A 13,537-nucleotide genomic window follows, 5' to 3' on the forward strand; every position below is an offset into this window, starting at 1 on the left:
GCCTGCAGCGAGTCGCGACTGCAGAGCTCGCCCCGGGGCCCCCGGTCCAGCTCAGGCGCCCCTCACAAACCAGCCCCGACTCCTCGGAGCTGCGCGCCCCGCGCAGGCCCGAGCCTCCCCGCGGCGGGAGGCAGCGGGGAAGGCCGGCCGCCTGCCCGACCCCCGCCCGCCGGCCCCGCGTACCTCTCTCCGCCGGCGCGGCCCGAGCGCGCAGCGGCAGAGCAGGGCGGCGGCGCCGGCGCCCAGCAGCAGCCCCAGCAGGACAGCGGGAGCCAGCAGGGCGGGCAGCGCCTGCAGTGAGCGAGCCCAGAACTGCAGCCCCACCGCCCGCAGGCAGCCCCCAGCCGCCGCCATCGGGCCCGGCCCGGCCCGCAGAGAGGGGAGGTCCCCGCTGCTCCGGGCCTCTCCGCCGCCCGTCCCCCGCCCTCGCCGCGGTGGGAGGAGACCGATGGCGGATGGATGCGGCGGCTGAGGCCCGGCCTGGCTCGGGGGCAGCGCCTCGGAAGTCACCGCGGTGCCCTGCGCGCCCGCGGAGGGGCCGCCCGCCGCCATGCAGTGGCTGCTGGCCGCCGTGCTGCTGGCGCTGGTCCCCGGCGGGCCCCCCGCGCCCGGCCGGCCCCTCGCAGCCCCCACCTGGCGCGCCCGGGCCTGGGGCCGCCCCCCGGCGAGTCCCGCGGAGGGGGCCGGGGCGCCGGGCCCGCCCGGGGAGCCCTGCGGCCGGACGGCGGCTGGGGTAAGGCGGCGTGCCCGCGGTGGCGGGTGGCGGGTCGGCCGCGACCCGCGGGCCCGGGGCGGCCGATGGCGGGCGGAGGAGCGGCCCTGCGTGAGGGCGCAGCGAGCCCCCGCGGCGGGGCTTGCTGCCGGAGCGGTGCCCGGCGGAGCAGCGGCCGCTGCCCGGGCGCTTGGGCTGGGGGCGACGGCCCGAAAAGCTGTCAGGGGTCGGCGTGGTGGGGCCGCACGCCGGCAGCGGCCCCGCTCCGCTGTGTTTCCTCGGCAGGGGAGTTTGGTGGGTTTTTTATCTAGTCACAGCACCCGTGCCCACCGGTGTCAGCCCACTCTTAGGTGTGCCACTAGCGGTTTAGGGTACGGCTTCTGTTTTTCATTCTTTCTCCTTATCTGGTCATGTATCTATGAAGCTGCCTCAAAATGTGTCAACTGGGTTTTCCTTGGGCCACGCGGAGAACAGCTGAGCCCGTGCGGTGGGGAACGGAGGGAGTCACGGGCGAGAGTTCGCGTTACGGTTACAAAAAGAGCCTAATCAGCGGCAAATAGCATTGCAGGAAAACGAGAAAAAAAAAAAAAAACAACAAAAACCCACCTTATTTTTCCACCAGAAAAATAAATTAGTATAAAACTTGGGAAGATGTCTGCTGGCAATATTACCGCATTAAATTAATTACTTTTGAAGCGTGATGTGAGTGCTGGCCCATAGAACTGGCGCTGTTGCCGATGCGGAGCCCCTCGTGACGCCCTCTGGTATTATGGACGTGCAAGGATGGTGCGCAATATCTAGACTATATTTTTCAGTGCAGACTACGGAGAGGGGCATGTCAGATAAGGCAGAAGAAAAAACGAGCTCTGAAATGTCGTTTGTAGTTGATGCACGTGGGCGTACGAACACCATAGGTTTTCGTGCATGAGCTGTTGTGAAAACACAGATGAATGAATGCTTGGAGTCTGTGGAAATCGGGGGCCATTTTTATTCTGATTTCCTAGGAAATAGGTACTAAAGTTTCTTAGCTAGCAAGCCACATTTTCTGCATGCCTTTACGCATGCTTATACCACAGTCTACTTTTGTTACAGGTTCATTTACAAAGGAACTGTTGACATTTAAAATTTACATTCATATATATGCTGTTACGTGTTAGAGTAATATTTGGGATTGATATTTATAAACAGGACTTATTTCAACATTTAGCATAATAGTCCATTATATTGGTGTTTTATGTTTTCATCAGTGTTTTACACTGGTGCCATTACATCCATTTAGTGTACTGGTACACACTTCCTTAATGCAGATAGAGCTCTAGAAACATGCATTCCCTTTATTAGGCATACGTGGAAATGCACACATATATGTCTTTCCACCAGCCAATTTTTTGTTTAAGTTTGCTGCTGGAGTTCCCTGTTCTTACTTTTCTGTGTTCTTGAGATACTTGGCTACTCAAAATTCAGGGTCATCTAGATTGTTTAACCAATGAGAAGAAATCAATAATGGCATTAGAGAATTTTGGCATAACTTGGTTTGTGTACAAGAATTCTGCACTGCAGGGAGAGCTGTACAATGGTGTAGTTGCAAACAGCCCCCAGTGAAGAGTTCAGTGCCTGGGGTCTCCCAGAACTGCATGCATGTTCCCACTTGTGTTCATTTCTCTGTCCTTTATTTCTCCTCTGCAAGAGCTGCCTCCAATCCCATATGTACTTGTTTTCCAGAGCAGTGTCCACTTAAAACCCAGGGCTCCTGGTGCATCCAAATTTGAGATGTCTTGCTTTTTCTGTAGTTTGAGGGAAAGTGCCCTGTCTGAAGTGAGAACTATTTTCATACAAGGTTAACGAAAGTTACAGCTCCAGCAGTAATCAGAGTGATGGCTTCCCCAAGCAAGCAAAAAAGAAAATTGCCCCTAACTTGCTGTACTGTAACAGTGGTGTTGACATAACATTACTCACATCTTGTGCTTGAGAGCAAACGGAAACAGCAAGTGTGGGTCACCTCACTCAGCATACTTAGAAGATTGCTGTTAATCAGCCAGCATTCCTAACTCTGTATTATCTCTTGCAAGGAGGCATTTTTACTAAGTGAAAACTTTCTTGTATGACTACCACATCTTGATCAAAACGCTGAGCATTAGCAATCCTTAAAACGGTTCTCTTTTGCTGATGTTTTAGAGCTGTGATTTCTGTAGCAATCTCTGTGGTCTGGGCAAGGCGGGAGGCAGTCACAGGTTGCCTCATAAGCTGCAGTTTTTAGCCTGTGGTCCCTTTGAAAGGCTCCATGTAATGCTCCAAAGGAAAAATGAGCATAATGTAAATAGACTTGATCATCCAATATGGCCACGTTCCTGCTGACTCCTAGTGATCAGATTTTCCTGTGTCCTCAAATCTCCCTTTGAAAATGGCAAAGAAATATTATTTTATAGGAACAAACTAATGGCAAGCCCTTCTGCTCCACTATTGTGCAGAGGCTCAGCCTCATAGTATGAAGTGTAAGTACAGTTTGAACCCCAGGTGTGCATAGCCATACTGGGAGACGGTAGAGCCTCATACTGCTTGACAAGCTGTGGGAGACCTCTACAGCCATGTTGTGTCTCTTCTGGTGGTTAGTTTTGGGAAACTCTAGGCTTTGTGGAACAGGGTTCTGCCTAATTGTGAAGCATAAATTTAGCAAAGAGTTCAATATTAGACATTTATGAATACAGTTCTTTTTCATAATTGCTCTCTTCTGTGTTAACTTTAGGTTATTAAAGATAATCTGTGGCTTCAAAAAAAGATGGGATGTCTGGGAATGACAGGTATGTAACTGTTTTCTCTCTCTTTTCAGTGCTGTGGGAGTCCCGGCACTCCCAGGACATGAGTGTGAAGGTGGGCAGGGGACTGGAGCTGTGCCCTGGTGGCCCACTGTTGTCAGTGGGACTCTTGATCCTGGGCCACAGGGGAGTGTTTGCTCATGTTGTAGAAGTCGCTTTCCTTTAAAACTCAGAAGTTTGGAACGAGGGTGCTCTAGGCTCCCTAAACAGCTCATCTATAACGGAGCCCCTGTAAAAAGACCTTAGTTCGTACCCTGCTCTGAATCGTTTTCAGGAGGAGCACTTTTTCCTCATTAAACATAATGATGTAGGGGAGCACCCTCTGATGCCCAGCGTTCCCAGTGTTGTGGAAAACCCAAATTACTTAAAGCTGATCAAGACCTTGTACCTTTTCAGAAGCTAATTTAACCTCTATGCATTTACTAGCACTGTTGCAATACCTACTCTTGAAGTTATTTTCAGAGACTTCTGCAATTACAATAACTAATATACTTTGTCCTGGACCAAGTTGTTAAAGACTCATAGATGTAGGGAGTCTGGAGGTGTTGCTGGGATGCTAATACTCTTTACAGTGGGTATCAAGTTTACTTGTCACTGATCCCAGATACAGTGAGCATCTCCAATGGTAGTTGCCTAATCTAATGGAAATAGCATACTCTGATGCTTAGAGAAGTCCCTTACAGCTTGTAGGAGCTGCAGCTGAGGGCTGACTGCCAAAGGATCTGTGTACATTTGGACAAATCACTTATATTCTCTGAGTTTCTGGTCTTTATTTCTTTATATGTGTAAAATAAATAGTGTGCCGCCTCACCCAAGTGCAGTGGAGATGAGTTCCCTGGAAGGGTACAACATCCTCATACAGTGCATTAACAGAGGCAATGCAATGTCTGAAATAGATACCCCCCCCCCACCCCCACCCCCATGGCTGCAGTTCCCCAAGAGTTGCTTTCATGACATTCATTTGCCAAGAAATTACATGCTCTGAAGCAGTCATCCAATTTCTTTGCCCTGTGCCATGGCTAATTCACAAATGAGTTTATTAATTTATATACGAAAGCAAATAATCCAGATTTGCTGAGCTTCCTTGGTTTTTTCCTGTATTTATTCAATGTCATTTTTGCTGCTCACATCTTACTTTCTGATGGGTTGCAAACTATTAACGTACCATCCACTGAGAGAGGAGATGCATGCGGTTTTGTAGATCAGAAGAACATTCTGGTGCTAAAGAAAAAGTGGGGTGATTGGAAGATTTTAACACACACTGTCTTTTTGCTAGTGGTTGAAAATAGTGTGGCCAGCAGGAGCAGGGAGGTGATTGCCCCTCTGTACTCGGCACTGGTGAGGCCACACCTTGAATATTATGTGCAGTTTTGGGCCCCGCAGGACAAGAAGGACATTGAGCTGCTGGAGCGTGTCCAGAGAAGGGCAACAAAGCTGGTGAAGGGTCTGGAGAGCAGGTCTGATGAGGAGAGGTTGAGGGAACGGGGGTTGTTTATCCTGGAGAAGAGGAGGCTGAGGGGAGACCTTATCGCTCTCTACAGCTGTCTGAAAGGAGGTTGTAATGGGTGGGGTGTTGGTCTCTTCTCCCAAGTTACTAGCAATAAGATGAGAGGAAATGGCTTCAAGCTGCATCAGGGGAGGATGGATTGGATATTAGGGAAAATTTCTTCACTGAAAAGGGTTGCCAAGTACTGGAACAGGCTGCCCAGGGAAGTGGTGGAGTCACCATCTCTGGAGGTATTTAAAAGACATGTAGATGTGGTGCTTAGGGACAGGGTTTAGTGGTGGACTTGGTAATGCTAGGTTAATGGTTGGACTCGATGATCTTGAGTCTTTTCCAACCTAAATGATTCTATGAAACTCTGCCATTTTGTTAGTAGGTAAATATACGTGTTAAATGAGGGGCTGCTACAAGCACTTAATTGTGTGCTTGATTTTATAACTTGAGAATTTTCCCATTCTAATAAACATGATTTTTTAACATATTTAAAGCTAAGTTTTTAGTGGTTTGCTTAATGAAGGTACTAGACTCTTTTTCTTTCTGAAAAATTTCTCAATGAAAGCAGCGAGGTGGGAACTTTTGCATAAAACCGTTGTCATTGAAAATGGCAATGTGCTGAAGGGAAACAGTTTGTGGCAACACACTGACCTCAGGGTTTCTGTTGGAAACTTTTTCGAGTTGTTTCTGGGTAAGATGAGAAAAAACAATCCCAGAATAGCCCTGTGATTGGGGAACACAATGGATTTTTGAGAGTTATGTTTAAGTCTGCTCTGACTTACTCAAAACAGGCCTGGAAAGTAGATTTGTTTTGTCTTGTTGATGCACATAGTTTCTTTGACTTTGTAACAATAAAAGCTAATGGCAACATTCAAAACTGAAGTACAGTAAATTACTACCTTTGCCTGTTCATTGTTGTGTGTAATTGAAAGGACTTCAAATTGGATCTTGTATCCTGGATGGTTTTCAGGAGAGGGGATAATTCAGAACAACAACAAAAATATAGTAAGCAAGTATATTTAACCCTTTTCTTTCCCACTGAAATAAAGCAAGATTACTCAAAGCTTTGCTGATAAATTCTGGGGGAAAGCAAATCAGACAGCAGATGTGGCACTTGAAGTATGCAGCCCTCCATAGCTAAGAACTAGAATGACTGTCGTAGTTAAATTGCTTTTTTTCCTCTCAGTGTTGGGTAATTTTTAATTCTGAACTTTACATTTCACAAACTCTTCAGTCTTCACTTTCCTGCTGTAATTTGGCAGGTTAGAATGTGTTGTAAAGGTATGGGAGTGTCATGGTTTTAGCTGGGATAGAGTTAATTTTCTTCACTGCAGCTGGCATAGTGCTTCGTTTTGGACTTAGTATGAAAACAATGTTGATAACACACCGATGTTTTGGTTGTTGCTGGGTAGTGCTTGTACTAGTCAAGGACTTTTCCAGCTTCCCGTGCTCTGCCGGGTGCACAAGAAGCCGGGAGGGGAGGGGGCACAGCCAAGGGAGCGGATTCAAACTGGCCAAAGGGATATTCCATACCATGTAACGTCATGCCCAGTATGTGAACTGGGGGGAGCTGGCCAGGGGATGCAGCGATTGCTGCTCAGGGTCCAGCAGCATTGGTTGGCGGGTGGTAAGCAGTTGCATCACTTGTGGGTTTTGTTTTTTTTTCTCTTTCTCCCAGGCTTCATTTCTCTCTCTCATTATTTCCCTTTTTATTTTATTATTATTATCATTATAATCTTTATTGTTATCATTACCATTATTACTATTACTATTTTATTTTAATTATTAAACTGTTCTTATCTCAACCCATGAGTTTTCTTGCTTTTGCTTTTCTGATTCTCTCCTGCATCCCACTGGGGTGGGGGGAGTGAGCAGGTGGCTGTGTGGTGCTTAGTTGCTGAATGGGGCTAAACCATGACAGGGAGCCTTAAGGATATAATGGAGACTTAGCTGCAAACCTGTTGTGAGACTATTTTAATTTTGTATCTTCCTATTTAATTGCTATGGCCAAGAATAACCTTCACCTTAACTTCTATCAAGAACAAGAAAGGTGCTGTAGTGTTGTACCTACCCTTCTAATGGCGGTCCATTTGTGCCACTAACATGTTCAGGACTCAGCCCATTTAGTCCAGTGGTAAAGGCTTGTGCTTCAGTACTGAAGGTCCCTGTCATTACACAAAACTAATTTCTCAGCAAAGGACAGTATGCTGACCACATAGGACAGTTTCTTTTCTTAGATACCTATCCTTCCACCTCTAGCTCATATGAACACAGAGCCACTCTTGCCACAGTCTCCTCGTGGTAGGTGCATTTTATACCAGGTCAGATCCTCTCTCTATTTGCACACCCTGAGAAGCAAGTGAGTGCTGGGAGTGGGGAGCTCTCCTTCCTAAGTGCCTTGTGTCTTGCATGTGCCTTCTGTGTGGATGCTGGAGGTCAAAAAGAGTGAAAGATCACCACCCATAGCGGTAGTGGGCAAAGCAGAGGAGTGGCAAGTGACTATCTGAGGAGAAGAGCAAAGAAAATCTAACAGTACTAAATAGCAGAGACTGTTCTGAACAACTGTGCGTTTGTCATTTCATATTGTTGTGGACCGTATGTGGGACTGAGTGAATGCTATAGTAATGTGAATAGTAAAATGTTACACCAATCTTCCAGCTGTTTCAGCTATATTAATATTTCATGTTTTCATTTGGTAATTCAATACAAAGTCGACCTACCAGCACTGGTAATTAGCTAGGAATATGGAGTTTAAGACAGGGTTCTGGCATATCTGTTTATATTGGGTTTATGAAGGATTAAATCATGGGAAAACGTTTCAGTAACGTGCTAATTACAAGTAAGATAAAATATTTAACTACTTGATAATGCACTGTAAAAATGTGGAATGCTTAATTAAGGAAAACAAAGAAAATTTCATTTTAAAATGGTGATATTGTTTCACATCTCAAAAGAACGTGAAATGACTGCCTTTCTTTGATTAAGTGTTTTGCTTGGCATCTTGGGAGATATTTGCAGGAAAGCCCCAGATGAAGCCTCATGCTCTGCTGGTTGGCTTGCTGGGAATGTTTTGGCTTGAGGCGTTGTACTCCAGGAGTGCCTGGTGGCAGCCTGGCAGGCCCAGCTTTCAGGGGGCTGTTTAGACTGTGTGTAAAGCTGAAACTGTTCCCCTGCTTTGCAAAGTTTTCCTTTTGAAAAGGGATGGGAATAGTTTCCATTTAGAAACTAATGGAAGTGAAGATCATGCAGCTCTGATAATGGCTTTTCTGAAAAAAAAAGCCAGAAAAATGGCAAAGATTGAAGCTGTAAGAAGAAAAGAGAGTGGAAGGAACAAGGAGACTGCGGAGTCAGTGTCGGATTTGGCGTGCACCTCTGAAGTGGCACTGACAATAGTGCACTCACACTTCTGAGCAGCAGGGTATCCAAAAGAAAGCTTGACGCTTGTTAGTGAAAGGCCTCAGGAGTCAAGTATTAGTATTTTCCAACCCCAGATGAGACTATTTGTTAAAAAAAAACAATTTCAGAACGTAAATCTAGAGTAGATGTGAAAACCACAGAATGTGTTTTGCCTGTACCATTCTTTCTCTGATATTCAGCGTTCAGCTTTTCAAGCGATCATCAGCCATCTACAATCCATCTAGGACCTTATCTGAAAAGAGGCAGCAGGTGAATTAATAAATAAAATTATGTCGTCCTGATGTTAAGAGTATGAAGCAAGTTATGTGGAAAAGCAGTTATGTTCTTGTAGGTCAGCTGGACTGAGCAGTATAATGTTCCAGTGACAGTTAAATATATGTGGATCAGGAAAAAGGTATTCTGTTTAACTGACAGTTGATGCTACAAAAAATAATGAGATAGAAAAGTGCTGGTTTACTGGCAAGGGAAACCAGGGTATTATAAAACGCCTGTACTGTTAAAAATTAATAGGAAGGATGAGGAAAAGTCTTGAGGAAGGCAGTGGCATATGTTGCTGTATGGACACACGTCACACTGAATCTATTTAAGTTAAACCTTCCACTGAGTGCTGGGAAGATACATGTGAATTTGCAGAAGTATCTTTGTAGACATCATCAACGTTGAGGCTGTTTAACATAATGTCAAGAACCTGCAAAATCCCCAAGCTCCAATTACCGATGATGGAGCAGCCAAATAACATGCCTGGAGACTTCTGCTGGGAGCTGGCCACATTATCTTGGGATTGTAAGTGAAGACAAAGCACAGCCTGAAAACAGACTCATCTGTGTAATTAGTAATCCAGAGATTTATTCAGAGTCAAAGAATATGATCAGTTAATTCAATTGGTTACTTTAGACTTGATACTCTCCGGAGGAGGGTATCAGGATTTGCTGTCACATGAAAAGTGTAGTTGGGTGTGCTGATGGAGATGTCATGCTGCATAGGGCACAAGAACAAAAGCTATTTTATTAATCAATTACCCCCTTCTTGTTGGCTGACCTCCCTCATCCAAAATACAGAAGGACATGGTCTGCTAGATAAGGAGCACTTCCAAGGCAGTAGTTGCTCAACCCAGCCAATATATTTTGCCATTTTGACTTCTGACTCTTAGGAAGCCCTACAAAGAAGCTCCATATCTTCAGTCAGGGTTTCTGTTTACTATAAAGGAAGGTGCATCTCCCGTAGTGTGGCAAGAAAACAAAAAGGAGAATTGGTGCTCCACCTCCATAGGAATGGGGTGGCAGTTGCATTAATATATGAGAGACACAGCAAATACAGAATGACTCTTTTTTAGTGTTTGGGTACATCTGTATAAAACTGGAGAGGGGCTTGATTCAGTAGTCAGAACATAGGTTTAGAGCCATTGGAGGTGGGATACAGGATGGTACTTGGACATGCTAGGGAGTGCCATGGCCAGGTGGGCTCAGACTGGTAGCTAATAGGTCTGTACTGCACTGACAGCTCAGCACTGGTGTCATCCTGAGTGATTTGGGCTGTTGCTTACTCTCAAAACATAAATATGCCATGCATGACTACCCTGAAAAAATTCCAACCTCAAAGATATGCAGACATTTGGTATTGTAATTATACATATTACTGTTGTGACCATGTTTACCTTGTTATTTTTACTGTCCCTAAATTAGTCTGAGTCTGTTGTATTGCTTAACAGCGGTTTAAGTACTTAAGTAAAAATAAGAGAAGTGAATGAAAACTGATCGTAAGATATAAACAACTAGCTTTTCCTGGCCCATATTATCCACAATTTTATCCAGTATAAAGCACTCCCTCCCAAATAAAAAACATGCTATTCCAGCATGGGAAGACAGTAAAGCTCCCCAAGGTGCACATGTCCGTCTGGGTTCTGGAGGCAGCACGACTGCATCTCATTCATTATATTAACAGAAATCTTTTCAGTGATTCATGTATATCACTGCTTCAAGGCCCGTTATAGGAGCTCCTTTTAAGGGTCCAGTTCTGAATGCTCTGTGCATGTCCTTTCTATTTGCAGCTAACTATTTCTCTATATTGGTCTTCCAACAAAGCAGTGTCTTTTCAAAACAATGCTGTTTCTCATATTAATGAGATTTTAGTACCTTCAGCTTTTCATATTTCATTAACATATAATAGGTTTTTTTAAAAATGAAAACTTTATAGAAAAATGTAATTTGCCAAAAATCTTTGCTTTTCAATGAGTTTTTGTTCATATGAATATATATTGCTAATGATTAAAATATGTGATTTAAAAATAAGTAATAAATGAGAACTATTATGCAAAGAATGAAAAAGCTATCATCTTATCTAAACATAGACAGCCAACTATAATTTTGAAATTTTCATGACATTTTTTCTCTTCATTCAGCAGCTTTACCTTTTCACAATTTAATATATTAAATTATTGATTTTTAGTATAAGCTCCTTTTATTAAGGTCATAGGTGCTTTTACTTTAGTAGATGAAAGTAATACGATTTCAAAATTGTTCTTGTAATTTTGTGTGATATCACGGACTAATCTTCCATAAAAATATAAAGGTATAAGCTAGCATTTATATTGCTAATTACTAAATTGAGGAGTGTTTGATTTGATGGCACTCCAGTTCAGCTGAAATGTAACTGACACCCTTACTCAGCTGAGAATCATTTTGTTCTGAATATGTATAGACATGGTTAGTGGTTAATTGGCTGACTACATCTTTGAAGCGGAACATCCGTAGCACGGAGGCCACTCATGTTGTAGACTGCTTCAATTATTTATGCTTTGCTGAAAATCTCTTTATGTTGAAAACATTAACAGTTGATTTAAGACTGAAACCTTTCAATTAATGCATTAGATGCTTTACATTTAAATGGCAAGAAGTTTTCTGTGGGTGTATTTGAGTTCCCTAGGTATGAAACAGTTCTATTTTAACTTCTGCTGGGTTTTGTGGGGCAAATCCCATCTCTGTTTCCTGACTGGCCCCTTGTCTCTGTTACCTATATTGATTTTAAGTGCTTTGAGGGAGAGCATGCTGGTCGCTGTGTGCACAGAGAGCACCAGGTACCACGAGCCCCGTCCCTGGCTGGAACCTGCACCAAGCGGCTGCCGCACAGGAGCCATCTAGCTCTAATGCAGAGTGTTGCCTTGGTTTTCAGCAATGCTCTTACCTCTGGTCATTCAAGCAAGTGAAGCCCCTCACCGGCTCTTGACTTCTGCAGCCTCGGACGATCAGTGGAGCCATTCGCTGTTTGCTTTGATACCCTCATGGACAAAGAAGCTTTTGTTCAAACGAGAGTCTTCCGTTAACCACCAGCTGGTCAGTAAAAGAGGGTTTGCCACTTTTAATATTTGTAAGGATTGTAGCAATTATAGCAAAAGTGAACATTGCTGGGAATTCACTACCCCAATTAGTACGTTTCTAATTCTGTCTCAGGTGATTGCGCTTGAGATGGTTTCAGCAACACCAACTAGTTGTGAGACTTCCAAAGAATTATTGTGACAGATACAGCTATGTGATTGCTGCATAAATTTTGATAGACACATGGTAATGAAATGAATCTGTACAGTCTGATGAACTTTGTGTATAGCGTATTTTGTTGGGGAATTGTGATAGCCGAAAGATGAATATATCAATTGAGATGCTAGTAATTACCTGTGGGAATAAGTAGCTCATACAAATTTGGACTAGAAAAAAAGAGTAACTATTGGGATAACAAAGCTCTTAAATTTGAAGGCAATTAATAACTCAATTTTTTTTCTCATTTCTTATTTACATAATTTAACTTGTGCTGCAGTTTGTGAATTATGATATTTTCATACAGTATGTAGACTTTTCCTCTTCCTCCACAGCCTGAAGATGTGTCCAATATGTCAGTGTCTTCTGGATTTGGAATAACCCTTCAAAAATGTGGTGTGGTAAGTTTTCTTACATCTGTCTTGTTAAGTTAGTAGGAAGTTTGTGCCAAATGTCCTTTAAAAAGTGGGAACAGAATTGTGCCCATGCTGAGTATTTGGGAGAAGGTCCATTTTGATGTTAAGATGGTCGCACCCTCTGTAAGAGGCACAGTTTTGCAATGTTGATTCAAAACTGAAGGAATTCAGTGAAATCTCTCAGACTTAAAGGGATTTTTGATTGTGGTCAAACTAAATTCCTCAGTGTGAATTTGTAAAACTATAAATGTGTAAAGCCCAGTGAAGTCTAGAACTCAGCCACACGGCTGGGTAGAGATAGAGACAGACTTCTTTAGAGGATGAGATAAGCCCTTCTGAGATACTCTTCTGTCTCAACCATGGGTGCCCTACCTGTGTCAGCTGTGGACTCCTTTTGAAGGATGGGCCGCTGACCCCCATGATGCCCATTGTGTCTTTGGGCATCCTGTCACACAGCTGTAGAAGAGCCAATATGTCATTGTCTGCATATTCAGCGGGACGCACCTACAGCACAGTATTTAATGAATAAAGGTTTCATTTGGCATATGTAAAATACCTATGAATAGCAAAGACCTCCCTACTATAAGGAAATTTTAAACCTTCCATTTTATTTTTACTTTATGTGGTGTGGGTTCTTAGATTTACCTAGACTGTTATTTTTCCTTTCCGCCCCCCTCTTTTTTTTTTTTTATTTACACTGGATGAAGCAAGTCTGAATTTTTATAATTAGAGACAGCTCATCTTACCTGTCCGTTAGAGAGAGAAAGTACATCCAACTTTAATACTAATCTGAATTCAGCCACTGAAATGCTGCATATGAGGGGGGAGGATTCAGTAATGAGTACAGAAGAGGTGACATTATAACCTGCACTAGATCATTTACATAGAAAAGGATGAATATGCATCACATCTCATGGCACTAATTACCTATAATGTTGTTATTGAAATGGTGGCATATCATAATGAGGCTGAATAGTGAGCATTTCAGACATAAGAAGTAGTAACACAGAGTCTTCTGCTTTTCCAGTTGTAGATTCCCAATTTTTATTTCAGAGCCTCTCAGACAGGGAGTTTGAGAGAGTTACATGCTGGTTTTTTCTGCTATTTATAGCACAGCCTCACAGAGGCTCATTAAAAATTGTGAAATCTTGCTG

The 13,537-nt window shown here is 43.7% G+C and overlaps 2 protein-coding genes across 2 annotated transcripts in view; one reads left to right on the top strand and one right to left on the bottom strand.

Annotated features, from left to right (window-relative positions):
* The window catches only part of EVC (EvC ciliary complex subunit 1), a 58,737-nt gene extending 58,383 nt beyond the window's left edge, over positions 1 to 354 (bottom strand). Inside the window, exon 1 of the mRNA XM_064450782.1 lies at positions 184 to 354. Within this exon, the coding sequence (XP_064306852.1) occupies positions 184 to 354 (171 nt within the window). The remainder of the gene's footprint in view (positions 1 to 183) is intronic.
* The window catches only part of EVC2 (EvC ciliary complex subunit 2), an 81,308-nt gene continuing 67,961 nt past the window's right edge, over positions 191 to 13,537 (top strand). The window contains 5 exon segments of the mRNA XM_064449121.1: positions 191 to 512; positions 515 to 733; positions 3,456 to 3,510; positions 11,609 to 11,769; positions 12,303 to 12,368. Coding sequence (XP_064305191.1) covers positions 456 to 512; positions 515 to 733; positions 3,456 to 3,510; positions 11,609 to 11,769; positions 12,303 to 12,368 — 558 coding nt within the window. The 5' untranslated portion in view covers positions 191 to 455.

Source organism: Phalacrocorax carbo, chromosome 4, assembly GCF_963921805.1.
Source record: "Phalacrocorax carbo chromosome 4, bPhaCar2.1, whole genome shotgun sequence".
NCBI lineage: Eukaryota > Metazoa > Chordata > Aves > Suliformes > Phalacrocoracidae > Phalacrocorax > Phalacrocorax carbo.